Source organism: Carcharhinus amblyrhynchos, chromosome 11, assembly GCF_965287045.1.
Source record: "Carcharhinus amblyrhynchos chromosome 11, sCarAmb.v2.hapA, whole genome shotgun sequence".
NCBI classification, from domain to species: domain Eukaryota; kingdom Metazoa; phylum Chordata; class Chondrichthyes; order Carcharhiniformes; family Carcharhinidae; genus Carcharhinus; species Carcharhinus amblyrhynchos.
The window spans coordinates 12,967,740-12,985,635 of record NC_137334.1 but is presented as its reverse complement, the minus strand read 5'-3'; the positions used below and the strand labels follow the sequence as shown (position 1 = coordinate 12,985,635).

At 52.4% G+C, this 17,896-nt stretch overlaps 1 protein-coding gene across 1 annotated transcript in view; it reads right to left on the bottom strand.

Moving 5' to 3' along the window:
- Window positions 1-1,505: 1,505 nt before the first annotated feature.
- The window catches only part of LOC145349917 (ATP-dependent 6-phosphofructokinase, liver type-like), a 63,438-nt gene continuing 47,047 nt past the window's right edge, over window positions 1,506-17,896 (bottom strand). Inside the window, exons 13-22 of the mRNA XM_080198583.1 lie at window positions 15,605-15,751; window positions 13,100-13,170; window positions 12,283-12,370; window positions 11,305-11,457; window positions 10,122-10,286; window positions 9,140-9,201; window positions 6,609-6,720; window positions 4,523-4,622; window positions 3,954-4,059; window positions 1,506-3,517 (exon numbers count right to left, since the gene is read on the bottom strand). Coding sequence (XP_080054709.1) covers window positions 3,370-3,517; window positions 3,954-4,059; window positions 4,523-4,622; window positions 6,609-6,720; window positions 9,140-9,201; window positions 10,122-10,286; window positions 11,305-11,457; window positions 12,283-12,370; window positions 13,100-13,170; window positions 15,605-15,751 — 1,152 coding nt within the window. The 3' untranslated portion in view covers window positions 1,506-3,369. The remainder of the gene's footprint in view (window positions 3,518-3,953; window positions 4,060-4,522; window positions 4,623-6,608; window positions 6,721-9,139; window positions 9,202-10,121; window positions 10,287-11,304; window positions 11,458-12,282; window positions 12,371-13,099; window positions 13,171-15,604; window positions 15,752-17,896) is intronic.

Below are 17,896 nucleotides of genomic sequence, written 5' to 3'. Positions count from 1 at the left end.
TGCTGCCTGGTATGGAAGGGCTGTCTTACGAGGAAAGATTGAACGAACTTGGGCTGTTTTCCCTTGAGAGACGTCGGCTGAGGGGGGATCTAATAGAGGTTTATAAGATTATGAAGGGGATAGATAGAGTAAATGGTGGTAAGCTTTTTCCGCTATTAGAAATGGATAGAACGAGGGGTCACGGGCTTAGGGTGAGGGGGGCTAGGTATAAGACAAATATTAGGGCAGTTTTTCACGCAAAGGGTAGTGGGGGTGTGGAATGCACTGCCGAGTAAGGTGGTGGAAGCAGGCACGCTAGGGTTGTTTAAGAGTCACTTAGACAGCCACATGAGCGGTCTACATATAGGGGGATATAAGCAGGCCTTACTAAACATTGTAGGCTTGGGAATACGTTTTGCCTCAGGGATGTTACAGTCTTTGCCTGTTTAATAATGAATTTTTTGTCTTCACAGGCATTTAAGTCCAGCAAGGGGCATGCATGCGGCAGGTTGTAGTGGGCTGCTCTTGGACATTGCTTCGGGAGTTGCCTATTGCTTCATGTCGTTAGTGTGCTTAAACTGGACCATCTCGAGGGCAACATGACAGCTCAGAGACTATCTCTGTTGCTGTGCGGACACATGGATTTGGGCCTGTGTCTGTGGGAGTTTGCACGTTCTCCCCGTGGTTGCGTGGGTTTCCTCCGGGTGCTCCGGTTTCCTCCCACATCCCAAAGATGTGCTTTTAGGCTGATTGATTGGGTACTAAATTGTCCCTAAATTGGACCTCCCTGATCCTCGCACATTAGGCGTAGACTAAAATCACGAATAGGACACTGAGACAGTGGGACGGCGATGCGGGCTCGTTGGGCCGAAGGGCCTGTTTCCCGTGCTGTGTTGTTCTTTGTTAACAGTAGCTACAACAGATGATCCGGTCATGCTGACACTTTGCTGTTTGTAGGAGCCTACTGTCTGCACGTTACAAGTTCCAAAACTGGCGGCTAATTGCTTTGGGACGTCTTGAAGTGGTGGAAGCTTCTACAGGAATGCAAGTTCCTTTTCTCTCTGGGTGGAGACACTCGAGTGCAAAGGTTCCTTGTGCCAGCTGGACCCATTTACAATCCCAGAGAGGAAAATCTTCCATACTCACAGACAAACTCCCAACACAGAGCAACACGGGGAAATCTCACCTCCCAGACAACTTTGTTTGAAGGTTCGGCCCCGGGGAGGAAGAGAAAATGAACGTGAGTTGCAGCACGTTGGGTAAGTACGTTTGCTGTCCCCTCCTCATGCTCCCCCTTGCCAGCTATCCAGGCACTGGGATGTCCTCACATTGGGGGAGGGCAGGAAAAGGGATATTCTAACAATCAACAGGCCCACAGACAAAAGCCATTGCACTATACAAATTTAATTACGAGACACAATATAATCTATTCAGGTCACAATCCATTGTCAATACACCATAAACAGTTTTATGTACACAGTCCACAGAAACATTGCCGTACTTGCACATAAATCACCAGTAAAAGCTTTTTCTCTGTGTTTAAAAGCCAGATTTATTTACTATATATTGGAAACGTTAAACCATTTGATTGTATGTATAACTTGGCAGGTAGATTGTTTCAATGCCCTGTGGCTGTTCTGAACCCTTCCAGACCTACAGTAAAGCTCACTCTCTAGTCTGGCTCCAGACCCAATATCAGGAGAGAGCTCTCTGATGCACCATTCAGGCATTTCCCCATGTCAGTCATCTGGTGCCACACTGGCTTTGTGCCTGCTGGCCGGAGGAATGCCTTTTACCAGCTAGTGGAGGAAGCTCTAATTTGGCCTGAAAGGGCCACACGCTAACTCACCCACCAGGCCACACAGCCTTGATTGCATGGTCACAAAGAGTTTGTCTTACTCCCCCTCTTGGTATCACAGAGATTTACCGGTTCACATGATTTGCTGGAGTGGTTTACATGATTGTAGAATACTGCTTGAATATTCCAAGGAGCAATATCATCCTTAGATGAGCATTGGGCGAGCTTCCATTTCTATGGACATAAATATTGGGGATTTGGTGAGAACGAGAGCTGGGGAACTGTCCTCTGTAAATAGGCTGTCGACACAATTTGAAGAGAGCTCCTTTAAATTTTTGTTTTAAAAACACAAAATCCTTTCAATGTTAAAAGGATCTTGAATAACCATCTGCCATTGAATACAGGCTCAGTGAAGGGCCTGGATTGAAATTTTCCAAACTCCAAGGCTTTCGTTGCAGTCAAGGTGACTATCTTGGTTCCTTACTGTGGGACATCATTCCCAAATGTGCAAAGTGTCAACAGTGTTCTCAAAGGGCTTTCTTCTAATCTAACAGTTTAAGATATAGTTAAGCACAGCCAGAATGGGTTGAGGTGGTTGACTGGGGTTAGGTGGTCGACACCAGTGCTACAGTATGCGGTTATATACAGGGAGAGGCTCGCTGCATTTAGAAGTGGAGTGGTGGTTATCTCAGCATTTTCTACGACAGATTGGGAAGGGGAGGGTGGGGGTGCGTTTCCCTGTTAATTACCATTCCTATGAGGGTAAACTTGAAGGGCATCAACTGTGGGGCATTCATGGATAGAACTTCCCAGTATTTCCTCCCATTAATTCTCAGTCAGGTATTGTAAGTTCATTTGTCCAGGTGAGTGGTGACAGATCTTCCCTTCCCACAGAAAAGAGTACTGCTGTGGCCCATCCCACCGTCTCTTTGTTCGAGCAGACTCAGGGATGGGTGTGCTGTGTGGGGAGGGGGCATTTTTGCACCCAATCAAGCAACCCAAAATTAAAAAAAAAGCACCATCTGAAACAATATTGAGGGACTGCGATATCCAAAAACGTGGTAGCAGATAGCACAGGATAACCGGTGTTATCCAAATTCCTTTTGTTTGCATGGTGGGGGTTGGGGGGGGGTGGTTTGGGAAAGGGAGAGAAAGCGAGAAAAGCAGCAGGAGACAGACTGGATGGAAAAGAGAGAGATTCAGAGTGGAGATAAAGAATCCAGCTTGCAGCTGCAAGTAGCGATATTTGAAGAGAGAGAGAGACACAAGGTAGAGGACCCACAGGGAGGGAGAGGATGTGTGTAGGGAAGGATGTACGTGAGGATATATATGTTGGAGAGGATTGAAGATACTTTCTCCTCGGGGATTAGATCTGACACATGACCCACGTGTATCGAGAATATAGCCACCTTGTGTGTAAACCTCCTGTACTGTCCAGTCGCACCCTTGTGACGCACCTTGGGATGTTCTACGTTACAGGTGCTATACGAATGCAAGCTGTTTTACTCTAATTCACCATTGTTTCATGCTAACAGGGTTAAAATGCAGCGACAGGGAGACAGACCCAAGGTGGCTGTTAGCCTCCACTTGCCTCAGAAGCCAGACTCGACGCTCAAACTCCGCCTGTTGACGTGTTCGATCTTGCCCGTGATGTAGTTGTCAAAGTGAGTCTGGTACTTGGCTAACATCTTCAGCAGGGGCCGCACTCTCAGCCACCACTGCTCCTTGGGCATCCGATGCCTGTCACACGCCGAGAGAATTAAAAGACGTTAAACCTTGGCTGTAACATCACGCGAGACAAACTCCAGCCCCAGTGAGTTGAATGAAATATTTCAAAAGATTCACCCCCTGATCTCCACCAATCTCCCTAACTCCCACCTCCACCCTTCAGCACCTTTCTACAATAATCCTTTCATTTTTTTAAATTCATTTCTGGGACATGGGTGTCACTGACTGGGTCACCATTTATCACCCATCCCTAGTTGCCCTGGAGGGCAGCTGAGTCAACCACGTTGCAGTGGTTCTGCAGTCACATGTAGGCCAGACCAGGTAAGGATGGCAGATTTCCTTCCCTGAAGGATTTTAGTGAACCAAATGGGTTTTTCCCACAATCAACGATGGTTTCATGGTCATCAGTAGATACTTAATTCCAGATTTTTTTTATTTCCATACTTACTCAAAGTCGGTTTCTGCCTTCAGCTCGGTAACAGGTCGGAAAACCAGTGCCTTGCGGTTCATTCCCAGGACACAGGCCGTCTCAGGAGAGTTGGCAAAGACTTGCCCTGTCCAAGAAAAGGCAGCTCGGTTACACAGAAAGGCTGATTATGGTGGCCACCCTTTAGAAAGCTCTACAACCCCAGGCTTCTGCTGTATTGAACGAGCTGGTAATGCCCCCTTCCTCTTTGTCTACTCGGACCAGATAAGTGCACTGCTCAGAGAATCTGAAATGAACACTTTCCAAATTGAGTGTGCGATCAACCACTCCCAGCGTCAACACAATCAGGGGCTTCTCACAACTCCCTTGCTTGGTGCCCCCTTTCTCTCAGTTTGATCCCTCCCTGTTTGTGAAGGCAGTCTTCCTCGTTCCCCCTGACTGGCCCAGTGATGCCCCCCGCCCCCCCCCCCCCCACTCCTCAATGGGACTGCGACAGGTATGGATTCAGATCCACGAGGGACAACTCTCCCTTGCTTTGCTGACCACCTTGTTTCGAGATTCCACTTCCGCTCTCAGCTCCTACCGCGTACCTTTCCTGTAGGATTCCAGAAGCTTTTCCGTCAGCCACTGAACAGCCTTCACACCCAGCTTGGTCCCAAAGTTCCTATCGAATGGTGTCGGTGCACCGCCCTGGAGACAGAGAAGAAAGAAAGTGAATGGAGTGGTTGGTGAATGAGGAGATTTGAAAGGATGAACTGCCATCCTGAAGAGACATTGTGGCCTTGATTGTAACTCCTTCCCAGACCACTCCCACAAGTACTGCAACTTTGAGAATAACCCAACCCACCACTATTCACTCACTTGTACAGAATAGGTGTTCCTGGGCAGGGTCACTATTTGATGCCTACCCCTCACTGAGAGAACTTGCTCAGCCATTTCAACCACGTTGCAGTGGACCTAGCTCAGTGGTGGGAAACCAACGGGTGGGGGGTGGTGGGGGGTGGGGGGGTGGTGGGGGGGGGGGGGGGGTGGTGGGGGGGGGGGGTGGTGGGGGGGGGGGGTGGTGGGGGGGGGGGTGGTTGGGGGGAAAGAGGGGGGGGGGGAAAAGGGGGAAAGGGGGAGAGGGGGGAGGGGGGAAAGGGGGAGAGGGGAGAGGGGGGAAAGGGGGGAAAGGGGGGGAGAGGGGGAAAGGGGGGAGAGGGGGAAAGGGGAGGGGGGCCCACAGGTGGCCCCTCTGGGTTTGAGTGTTGCCCATGCACAGGGTTAGCCACATTCTGCTGGTTTCCGTCCTTGTTGTTTCTTTCCTATCGGTGTGACTGAAGTAATTTGCATAAAAAGTGAGGATAAGTGTAAGTGAAGTGAGGTGTGTGCTGGTTGCTCACAACATTGACAGCAAGAGCCGTGCGCTCCCTCTGTGTCCAAGGTATCAATATTTCTTTTGTTTTACCATTTGAAGTTGATGAGAATTCCATTAATATAAACAATGCTTAATCATTGATATAACTCATTATGAACTATTTGGCGTGTTTAGCACTGGTGCTGGAACCCGGGTTCAACTCCAACGTTAGGTCACTGTCTATGTGGAGTCTGCACATTCTCCCCGTGTCTGCATGGGTTTCCTCCAGGTGCTTCGGTTTCCTCCCACAGTCCAAAGATGTGCATTAGGTGCTCCAGCTATGCTAAATCGTCCCTTAGTGTCCCAAAGAAGTTTAGGGGATAAGCCACGGTAAATGTGCAAGTATTACAGGGATAGGGTGTGGTTGGTTAAGGTGTCAAAGTCAGAGCAGACTTGACAGGTCTCCTGCTGCACTGTCGGGATTGTATGATTACGGAGACGTTAATCACAGATTTTATTAATTGAATTTAACCCCCCCCCACAAGCTGCCGTTGTGGGGTTTGAACCCATGTCTCCCGAGCATTAGCCTGGGCCTCTGGATTGCCATTCCAGTAGCATTACCACTACGCCCAACCTGCAGCATTCCCAGCCTCCGTAACATTACTGCTTCAGGCAGTGCAGGAAGATCCCGATAGAAGCAGGCAGGGGGCCTACTGAAGGCAGACATATTGTACCTGACAGTGTCACTGGCACTGCTGCCCCTCCAGAGAATCACAGTGACCGCAGTGGACCAGGCAGAAGGAACTCAGTTAAAGGATCTGTCACAGTTCCCAGTGCACTGGCATTGCACCATTCCAGCAGCATCCAGTATAGTCAGCGGACTCTCTGGAATTTGCTGGAAAATCCCATAAAGAACCCCCATTGCTCTCGGACACCCTCACCACCTTCTCCCGGAACAGCTGCCTATCAATAACTGTCTGCTCCCAACGGACAGGTATTGTGCCTGGACACCACTCTGGGAATTCTGAAGATCAGCCAGGCCTCTACAAGCAGAGGCAGTCCAGTAATACCACTCGATAACAGGCCTGTGGGCTCCCTTCCGGGATCGAGAACAACCAGGATCAGGAACAATCGAGATTGATCAGGATCGGGAATGGGAACAATTGGGATTGGGAACGATCGGGAATAGGATCGGGAACGATTGAGAATGATTAGGATCAGGAACAGGAACGATGGGGATCGGGATCTGAGTGTTTAGTCAGTTGACTGAAGTTTCCCAGAATGCACGCTGGTTGACCCTTTACCTGTGGGCCCAGGTCTGGGCCCTGAGCGTCTCTTACCTGCTGCATATGGCCCAGCACATTGGTTCGACAGTCAAACACACCCTTCCCCTCAGCAGAGTACAGGTTGTACAGGAACTCGGTGGTGTAATACTGGTGGCATTTCTCATTTCTAGAGGAAAGGGGAGAAAAAAAAATAAACTTTACCTCAAATGTTAATGGAAACATGCCGACTAACAGTCTCCCAAATCTCATCTATTCGTCCCAGAACAGTCCTCTGGTGAGGGAACTCACTCCTCCTTCTCTCCCCTCTCTGCCTAATTCATCCCCCTCTCCTCACCCCCAAAAATAAAAGTGGCAATTCACTGGGAGGCAATTAGCTCAGTAATCCCCAGGCCCAGTGCACTGGAGCACTGGGTGGGGAATCCCTGGGCTCAGTGCACTGGGTGGATAATCCCTGGGCCCAGTGCACTGGGTGGGGAATCCCTGGGCTCAGTGCACTGGGTAGGAAATCCCTGGGCTCAGTGCACTGGGTGGGGAATCCCTGGGCCCAGTGCACTGGGTGGGGAATCCCTGGGCCCAGTGCACTGGGTGGGGAATCCCTGGGCCCAGTGCACTGGGTGGGGAATCCCTGGGCCCAGTGCACTGGGTGGGGAATCCCTGGGCCCAGTGCACTGGGTGGGGAATCCCTGGGCCCAGTGCACTGGGTGGGGAATCCCTGGGCCCAGTGCACTGGGTGGGGAATCCCTGGGCCCAGTGCACTGGGTGGGGAATCCCCGGGCCCAGTGCACTGGGTGGGAAATCCCCGGGCTCAGTGCACTGGGTGGGAAATCCCCGGGCCCAGTGCACTGGGTGGGGAATCCCCGGGCTCAGTGCACTGGGTGGGGAATCCCTGGGCCCAGCTCCTAGTTGACGATACAGCCTCTCCGTGTCGATGAATGGAACTGTCTTCCACCTCTGCTGCCAGTAAATGTGATGTGGAGATGCCGGTGTTGGACTGGGGTAAGCACAGAAAGAAGTCTCACACATCTCTCAGTGCCAGTAAATCTCCAAGGACCCTGAGTGTGCTGAAGCAATTAGACAAGACGCCTGGTCGAATTGCTGAGTTAATTGATCTCAATTTGGGAAGGGGGGAAGGGGAGGTGGGGGGGGGGTAGGGGAGGTGGGGGGGGGGGGTGGGGAGGTGGGGGGGGGTGGGGGTGGTGAGGGAGGGTGGGGAGGGGTGTGGGGTGGGGAGGGGTGTGGGGTGGGGAGGGGTGTGGGGTGGGGAGGGAGGGTGGGGAGGGGTGTGGGGTGGGGAGGGAGGGTGGGGAGGGGTGTGGGGTGGTGAGGGAGGGTGGGGAGGGGTGTGGGGTGGTGAGGGAGGGTGGGGAGGGGTGTGGGGTGGTGAGGGAGGGTGGGGAGGGGTGTGGGGTGGTGAGGGAGGGTGGGGAGGGGTGTGGGGTGGTGAGGGAGGGTGGGGAGGGGTGTGGGGTGGTGAGGGAGGGTGGGGAGGGGTGTGGGGTGGTGAGGGAGGGTGGGGAGGGGTGTGGGGTGGGTTGCAATCGTGGCAAGAAAACTGGGTCCACTTCAGCCAATGGGAGAAGCTTCTGAAGGTCAGGGGCGCGGGCGAGAGGGCGATGGCCGGGCGGGCGAGAGGGCGATGGCCGGGCGGGCGAGAGGGCGATGGCCGGGCGGGCGAGAGGGCGATGGCCGGGCGGGCGAGAGGGCGATGGCCGGGGCGGGTGAATGAATTAACCGGATTACTGCTGGTAACGAGATCTGCTGGTGGAAAACAGGTCTGGTTTGGGAAAGACCTGTAACTGTGTCTTCGGGGACAGTCTATAGGAATGACGAGAGCAGCCCAGTTCCTGGGAACTCTGTCCTTCCAACACAAAGGGCTAAAGACAGAAAGCATCCACCAGTAAACATGAAGAGACAGACACAGCACGATCCTCTTTAAGAGGAAATAACAGCCCCATGTTGAAATCCCGCTCTCTCCCATGGTGAGTCACTCCCGAGGCGGATCGGACACTGTGGGTGGGATTTTGTGCCCTCGTTCGAGAAAGACCAGAAATTCCCGCCCGAGGTGGTAGAATTCCAGGGAAAGGCTTCATTAACCAGAGGGGAGCACCCAACTCACAAGCACCTTCTAGTGGCTAGCTGGAGAATGGCACCACTGGAGCCCGAGGTGCAGCCACACCATTACTCACTCTAATGGCTCAGCAGGAAGACTGGGATCTTTCTCATCCACCCAAGAAGGCAGGCAGGACCTCGGTTCAAAATAGGATCAAAATCAGAGAATCCCTACAGAAGGAGGGCCCATCGAGCCTGCACCAACAACAATCCCACCCAGGCCCTTATTCCCATAACCCCACATATTTACCCTGTTAATCACTCTGACACTAGGGGACAATTTAGCACGGCCAATCACCTAACCCGCACATCTTTGCACTGTGGGAGGAAACCGGAGCACCCGGAGGAAACCCAGGCAGACACGGGGAGAACATGTGGACTCCACCCAGACAGTCACTCGAGTCCGGAATTGAACCCGGGTCCCTGGCGCTGTGAGGCAGCAGTGCTAACCAACAGTTTTACCAACAAGACTGTACCTCAACACGAGCCCCCTTTGGATTGTCGTCTTCATCTTCCCAGTGAGATGCTCCACGTTGGCCTGTGGTACAAAAGCGTCAAAGAGTGAGGAGGCAGGGACGTGAACCGTTCCAACAGATCCCCCTCCCTGAAGGCACAGACCGGAGGGGAGAGCAACAGAAGACTAGCGGAACTTTAACAGGCTAGCTCGATACCAACTCCTTCCGCTAGCAGGAGGGTTTGTAACCAGGAGGCACGGACCGAATATCTCTGGTGGGTTAGGTAGAGGGTGGAGCAGCGAGTTGTTTGGATCTGGAATGTGCTGCCTGGATGGAAACAGAGGTCAAGGGGAGCGGGATTAAACAGCTACTACAGGTGTAAAATTGGAAGGTAACTACAATTTGCCCCTGGGACTGGAAAGAAGAGGAAACCACCCCGTGGGGTCCTGCCTCATTCGCAATCCACTGCCTGCCCGATGAAAAGACCCAAGTGCTGATGTTGGGTGGGATGTGATGCTCCTTTAAGTTGAATAGCATTCCAGCCACACACTGCCACTCGGTTTGTGTCGAGGGCGGGGGAGCTGTAGCCCTGGGTCTGTAATCATCCTCAGGGGTGGCAGCACGGTGGTTTAGCACCGCTGCCTCGGGTTCGATTCCCAGCTTGAGTCACTGTCTGTGCGGAGTCTTCCTGTGTCTGCGTGGGTTTCCTCCGGGTGCTCCGGTTTCCTCCCACAGTCCAAAGATGTGTGGGTTAGATTGATTGGCCAGGATAAATTAACCCTTAGTGTCAGGGGATTAGCAGGGTGAATATGAAGGGATACAGGAATAGAGCCTGAGTGGGATTGTAGTCGGTGTGGACTCGATGGGCCAAATGGCCTTCTTCTGCACTGTAGAACCTATGATTCTATGACATGGAGTAATCGTAGCAGGAGGACGAAAAGAATGATTTTACCCCATCACCGACCCACCCATCCAAGTCAGGCTTTGCACCTCACAAACTTACCGTCAAGTCATGAATGTTAATGGGGTCTTCGTAGATGTAGGCGGCATCAGCCCCCACAGCCAGTGCTGTGGCAGAGGCCAGGTAGCCACAGTAACCTCCCATGGTCTCCACGATGAAGACCCTGCGCTTGGTTCCTGATGCAGACTGCTTGATGCGGTCACAGGTCTGCAGAGACACAGAGAGACATTGGAAACACTCAGAGAGATCAGCCTGGCCCAGAACATCCCGACCATCGGGAATGGATTCAGCTCTTACCCTCTGTCCGAAACACTCCCCACCACCACACATCCCCTCCCCACACCCCCCCCCCCCGCCGATTAACACTGCACCAAATCTTCACCTTCTCTTCCATTGAAGGATGCAATGGGATTTGAGTGAACAGGAAGCACTGCTGCCTCACAGGACCAGGGGCCCAGGTTCAATTCCCGGCAGGTTAGGTGGATTACCCCACGCTAAATTGTGATTTAGCGCCTCAAGATGTGTTGGTTAGCGGGATTAACAGGGGTAAATACATGGGGTTACGTGGATAGAGTTGAAGTAGGATGTTCTATCGGAGAGTTGGTGCAAACTTGATGGGCTAAATGGCCTCTTTCTGCATTGTAGGGATCCTACGGTAGGTTTTCTATGACAAGTCAATCCTCCTTAGAGGATTTATTAGGGAATCTGACGGACAGATCTACTCACAGGGCAGGTTGTTAAATGTGATGCAGACCATACCCACTTTGTACTTTATCCCATTAATGACCCTCATTCCCCATCAGTTTCATCCCAGCCCTCGCTCCCAGCTCTAATCCCTGGAAGGTTCCCCATCAATGCTCCGCATTTCCCCATCACTCCGATCCCAGGCCTCACCCCACCATCACTCCGATCCCAGGCCTCACCCCACCATCACTCCGGTCCCAGGCCTCACCCCACCATCAGTCCGATCCCAGGCCTCACCCCACCATCACTCCGATCCCAGGCCTCACCCCACCATCACTCCGATCCCAGGCCTCACCCCACCATCACTCCGATCCCAGGCCTCACCCCACCACCACTCCGGTCCCAGGCCTCACCCCACCATCACTCCGATCCCAGGTTATAAATGATGGCAGTACTGGCCTCCTGCTATTCCCGTGCACTGGACAGGAGGAGCTGAATGTCCTCCTCCTGCCCCCACATTCCGGTCCCCACCTCCGCTTACCTCCATGGCGGCGTTGACCGCAGTGTCACAGCCGAGGCTGAAGTCGGTGCCCGGCACGTTGTTGCTGATGGTTGCCGGGATGACGCACATGGGGACGCAGAGCTCCTCGAATCGTTCTCTCCCCTCCGTCAGCTGCAGGGCTGCCATGAAGGCCTGCCGAGGAAGGAGAAGCACAGGCTGGTGAACGGCGCCTGCCCGGGTCACTGTGGCCCCCATTTTCACCTCAGAAACCGCACAGACCTCCACCAGAAGACAAACCAAGATGGCGGCAGTGGCTCTGGGCCTTGTGCTGGAGGCTGCAGCCGAGGTTTATAAAGAGGGAGTGAAGGAAGGGCGGGTGGAGGTGACACCAAGTTCTGAATCTGAATGGTCCAGAGATTGTGGATGGGTTGGTAGGTTTGACAGTTCCTTGAGAATGAAGCAATCAGGTTGGAAAAAAACCTGATGGTCTTAATTCCAGCAGAATGTCGAGATGGAGAGGATTTAAAAAATAAATACCCCCTAATCTGCGGGTTAATTGGTTGCTGTTATAGAAAGCAACCTCAGTGCCAGCCTAGATTACACACCCTGCTCCCTGGATTGGGGATCTGAGCCATTTGCACCCACACAGCGAGCATCAACAGTGTAAGATCCATGGTCAAACAGGCTACTCTAGCTCAGGGTCCAGACAGACGCCACCAGCCATTTACGCTGCCAGTTTATCTGGAGTTTCTACACACAAAACAAACCTAAAATCTCTTCTCCGTGTGGCTGCAGTACCAGCATGGGTCAGCAGGTGGCAAAGCCGAGCCATGCTCACTGTGAGCTCAACAGCACCCCCTGTCAGCAGCTCAATGGCTGTGTCAGAGTGAGGAATGGGTCAAACCTAGAGGGACGGTCAGCAAACGCCCACTAAAACGGCAGCAGGGCACGGCCAGAGCCACAAGGCAGAGAGCCGGGAGGTCCTCCCGACTCGGACGAACACGTGCAGCATCTCACCTCGAACCCGCCAATAATGAGGATGGCGTGAATGTGATGATTGCGGATCTGTCTCACGAGCGGTTCCATGCACTTCTCGGGGAGCGTTCTGCAAACAGAAGGAGAAAGGTAAATGTGGGCGAAGGACGGGCAAGTGAAGCCGATACAAGAACACTGAGAAATAGCTGCTTCTGGCTGTTGGGGCCAGCGAAGAGAGACATGAATTGAAACACAGCACACAAGTGTTTATGTTTCACACCAGCAGCACGCCCCATCCCCTTGCACCCAGCAGGGTGGCACGGTGGTTGGCACTGCTGCCTCACAGCACGAGAGACCCAGTCTGGGTCACTGTGTGTGTGCAGTCTGCATGTTCTCCCCATGCCTGCGTGGGTTTCCTCCGGGTGCTCCAGTTTCCTCCCAGACTCCGAAAGGTGTGCTGGTTAGCTGCATTGGCCATGCTAAATTCTCCCTCAGTGTACCCAAACAGGCTCCGGAGTGTGGTGACTAGGGGATTTTCACACTAACTTCATTGCAGTGTTAATTTAAGAAATAAATCTTCATACACCACTTTCACCTTACCCATTATTCCTTCATGAACGTAGCTAGACAAGATTCACCACCCTCTGTGTAAAGAAATTTCTCCTTATCTCAGTCCCAAGTGGTTTCCCCCTTACTGTGAAATTGTGCCCCTGGTTCTAGACTGTCTCTTCAATTCATTGCTAGATTTATTAGTGATTATCTTACATCCCTGGTCCACACATGTGGAAACGTGTACCCGATGCTGTAGTCTAAGCCTACTGAGTGTGAGTGTGTGTGCAGGGTCTCAGACAGTGCGTACCGTTTTGTGCCCAGCAGCGAGCCACCTTGACCTGTCCAGCCTCCGACATCACGCCAGCTCACTTCCTTAATCTGCAGCAAAAAGACAAGGAGAACACGTACCTTACAGTTCTGCTGGATGCTTCATGCATGTGTCACGTTTACACCCTGTAACAGTCCCCATTACACTGTATTGGTGACACCCTCACTCAGAGCAATGCCACAAGACAGCTGCTGACATCAATGTAAACACAACACATTCCCATTGCCATGAGATAGGCTACCCAGTGTAACACATCTTTATTCATTACATCTGCTCCAACAGTGAGCAACGTCACAGGAGGGCCGCACCATCTACACGGACTGAACAGTGTCTCCTCCATCACAGTGAGCAATGCCACAGGAGGGCCACACTATCGACACAGACTGAACAGTGTCTCCTCCATCACGGTGAGCAATGCCACAGGAGGGCCGCACCATCTACACAGACTGAACAGTGTCTCCTCCATCACAGTGAGCAATGCCACAGGAGGGCCGCACCATCTACACAGACTGAACAGTATCTCCTCCATCACCGTCAGCAATGCCACAGGAGGGCTGCACCATCTACACAGACTGAACAGTATCTCCTCCATCACGGTGAGCAATGCCACAGGAGGGCCGCACCATCTACATGGACTGAACAGTATCTCCTCCATCATCGTCAGCAATGCCACAGGAGGGCTGCACCATCTACACAGACTGAACAGTATCTCCTCCATCACCGTCAGCAATGCCACAGGAGGGCCGCACCATCTACATGGACTGAACAGTATTTCCTCTATCATCGTCAGCAATGCCACAGGAGGGCCGCACCATCTACACAGACTGAACAGTATCTCCTCCATCACGGTGAGCAACATCACAGGAGGGCCGCACTATCTACACAGACTGAACAGTATCTCCTCCATCACCGTGAGCAATGCCACAGGAGGGCCACACTATCTACACAGACTGAACAGTGTCTCCTCCATCACGGTGAGCAATGCCACAGGAGGGCCGCACCATCTACACAGACTGAACAGTGTCTCCTCCATCACAGTGAGCAATGCCACAGGAGGGCCGCACCATCTACACAGACTGAACAGTATCTCCTCCATCACCGTCAGCAATGCCACAGGAGGGCCGCACCATCTACATGGACTGAACAGTATCTCCTCTATCATCGTCAGCAATGCCACAGGAGGGCTGCACCATCTACACAGACTGAACAGTATCTCCTCCATCACGGTGAGCAATGCCACAGGAGGGCCGCACCATCTACATGGACTGAACAGTATCTCCTCCATCATCGTCAGCAATGCCACAGGAGGGCTGCACCATCTACACAGACTGAACAGTATCTCCTCCATCACCGTCAGCAATGCCACAGGAGGGCCGCACCATCTACATGGACTGAACAGTATCTCCTCCATCACGGTGAGCAATGTCACAGGAGGGCCGCACCATCTACACAGACTGAACAGTATCTCCTCTATCATCGTCAGCAATGCCACAGGAGGGCCGCACCATCTACATGGACTGAACAGTATCTCCTCCATCACGGTGAGCAATGCCACAGGAGGGCCGCACCATCTACATGGACTGAACAGTATCTCCTCCATCACGGTGAGCAATGCCACAGGAGGGCCGCACCATCTACACGGACTGAACAGTATCTCCTCCATCACGGTGAGCAATGCCACAGGAGGGCCGCACTATCTACACAGACTGAACAGTATCTCCTCCATCACGGTGAGCAATGCCACAGGAGGGCCGCACCATCTACACAGACTGAACAGTATCTCCTCCATCACGGTGAGCAATGCCACAGGAGGGCCGCACCATCTACACAGACTGAACAGTGTCTCCTCCATCACAGTGAGCAATGTCACAGGAGGGCCGCACCATCTACATGGACTGAACAGTGTCTCCTCCATCACAGTGAGCAATGCCACAGGAGGGCCGCACCATCTACACAGACTGAACAGTATCTCCTCCATCACCGTCAGCAATGCCACAGGAGGGCCGCACCATCTACACAGACTGAACAGTATCTCCTCCATCACGGTGAGTAACATCACAGGAGGGCCACACCATCTACACGGACTGAACAGTATTTCCTCCATCACCGTCAGCAATGCCACAGGAGGGCCGCACTATCTACACAGACTGAACAGTGTCTCCTCCATCACCGTCAGCAATGCCACAGGAGGGCCGCACCATCTACACAGACTGAACAGTATCTCCTCCATCACCGTCAGCAATGCCACAGGAGGGCCGCACCATCTACATGGACTGAACAGTATCTCCTCCATCACGGTGAGCAATGCCACAGGAGGGCTGCACCGTATATCCTCCAACTGTCAGCAATGCCATGGGGGATCTGCTAATGCCCACCTAGATAGAATTAGTTAATCCTCTGCCACTTGTTGCTGCCAATCCCTCCCAGCGTTCACGCGGACCAGACGGCGGGGTTGCGTCTCCCTGGAACAACAGAGCCACGTACCTGTCCCGCAGCAAACCCTTCCAGCCCATCGCTCACAGTGTAGACAGTGTGACCCGCTGAGAGCCCGACTCGAACCGCCGATCGCACAGCCGCGTTCATCCCCGCAGCGGGTGCTCCAATATTCACAATAGCGATGTTGAAGTTACTCTGTGAGACAGGCAAAAGACAGAGAGATGTGTCAACGTGGGGATTGCACTGCACCTTGTCGGGCACTAGCTCACTACTCGGAGAGAGGATAGCAGGGGGCAGAGCTACAATGTGAGATGTCAGTGTGGGTCATTCTCAATTACAGCCCAATCCCTACGAGCTGCCTCTTACTGTATCGCAGCTCGGGTAACCGTCACAGCACTAACTTCCACCTTTAACTGGACAGCTAGGTGTGACAGAGGGTGCATGTCCAGTAACAGAACAGTCTGATCAGAGCTCTCCGGCTTCACCTACAGCCCCACATACACCCAGGTTGGCCCCTCAATCCCAGGCGATTGCCAAAAGAATGTTTAAATTAAGCTTATTTATTACTGTCACAAGTAGGCTTACATTAACACTGCAATGAAGTTATTGTGAAAATACCCTTGACTCCACACTCTGGTGCCTTTCAGGTACACCGAGGGAGAATTTAGCATGGTCAATGCACCTAACTGGCATATCTTTCGGACTGTGGGAGGAAACCAGAGCACCCGGAGGAAACCCACACAGACACGGGGAGAATGTGCAGACTCCACACAGACAGTGACCCAGGCCAGGAATCGAACCTGGGTCCCTGGCACTGTGAGGCAGCAATACTAACCACTGTGCCACCCTGTTACCCCACAGGCAACTTAAGACCATAAGACACAGGAGCAGAAGTAGGCCATTCGGCCTATCAGGTCTGCTCAACGAGACCATGACTCCACTTTCCTGCCTTATCCCCATAACCCACAGTTCCCTTACTAATTAAAAATCTGTCTATCTCAGCTCTGAACATACTCAACCCAGTCTCTACAGCCCTCTGTGGAAAGAATTCCACAGACTCACTACCCTCAGAGAAGGAATGGGACTAACTAAACTGCTCTTGCAGAGAGCTAGCATGTATTCGAGAGGCTGAATGGCCTCCTTCTTAACCATAATGGTGGCACAGTGGTTAGCACCGCTGCCTCACAGTGCCAAGGACCCGGGTTCGATTCCCGGTTTAGGCTGCTGTCTGTGTGGATCTTGCAAGTTCACCCCGTGTCTGCGTGGGTTTCCTCCGGGTCCTCCTGTTTCCTCCCACAGTCCAAAGATGGGCTGGTTAGATGCGCTGGCCATACTAAGTTGCCCCTTAGTGTCCCAGTTAGAGGGATTACTGGGGTAAATATGTGGGGTTACAGTGATAGGGCCTGGGTGGGATTGTAGTCAGTGCAGACACAATGGGATGAATGGCCTCCTTCTGCACTGTAGGGATTTTATGATTCTATAGACCGTCTTATGTAACCCACAGCCAATCCACCTAACCAGCACATCTTTGAAGTGTGGGGGGAAACTGGAGAACCCGGAGGAAACCCACGCAGCACGGGGAGAATGTGCAGAATTCGCCCAGACAGTGCCCTGACGCCGGGAATCGAACCCAGGTCCCTGGCACTGTGAGGCAGCAGTTTTAAGCACTGTGCTACTCATGCACCATGGAGATGTGCACCCTCAGCTCCGGTTAGCAGAATAAGAAAAAGCCACTTCGAGCCCGCTGTACCCCAATTTAAATCATGACTGATCTGTATATTGACTCTATTTACCTGTCCTGGTTCCCTTGGCACCATTGCCTAAAACAAATCCATCATTCTTGGTTCTGAAATGTTCAGTGGACCCCTCTCCTCCAGCCTCAATTGCTTTTTGGAGAGAGTTCCAGATTTCCACTATCTTTAGTGTGAAGGAATGCTCCCTGAAATAGTGAGGGCAGTTTTGCTCTAATGTTATGTCCCTTTGTTCTTTCACCAGAGAAAATAGTTTCTATCTATCCTATCAAGTCCTTAAATCCTCTTAAACAACTCAATTACAGCACTCCTTCATCTTCTATACTGAAAGCTATGCAAGTTCAGTCCATGCAACCTGTTGTCATAATTTAACCCATTAGTCCCAGTATAGTTCTGGCGAATATGCTCTACGTGCACTCCAGGGCTGCTTTGTGCTAGGCGGTGCCCAGAACTGAATGCAGAACTCCAGATGGGGTCTAACCAGAACTCAATCCAACTTAAAAAAAGCTGCATTTCTTTGCAAATCTCCTAGAAATTCTGGTATACGGTTTAGTAACCTCTGACACCAGGTGTAGATCACTCAGTGAGG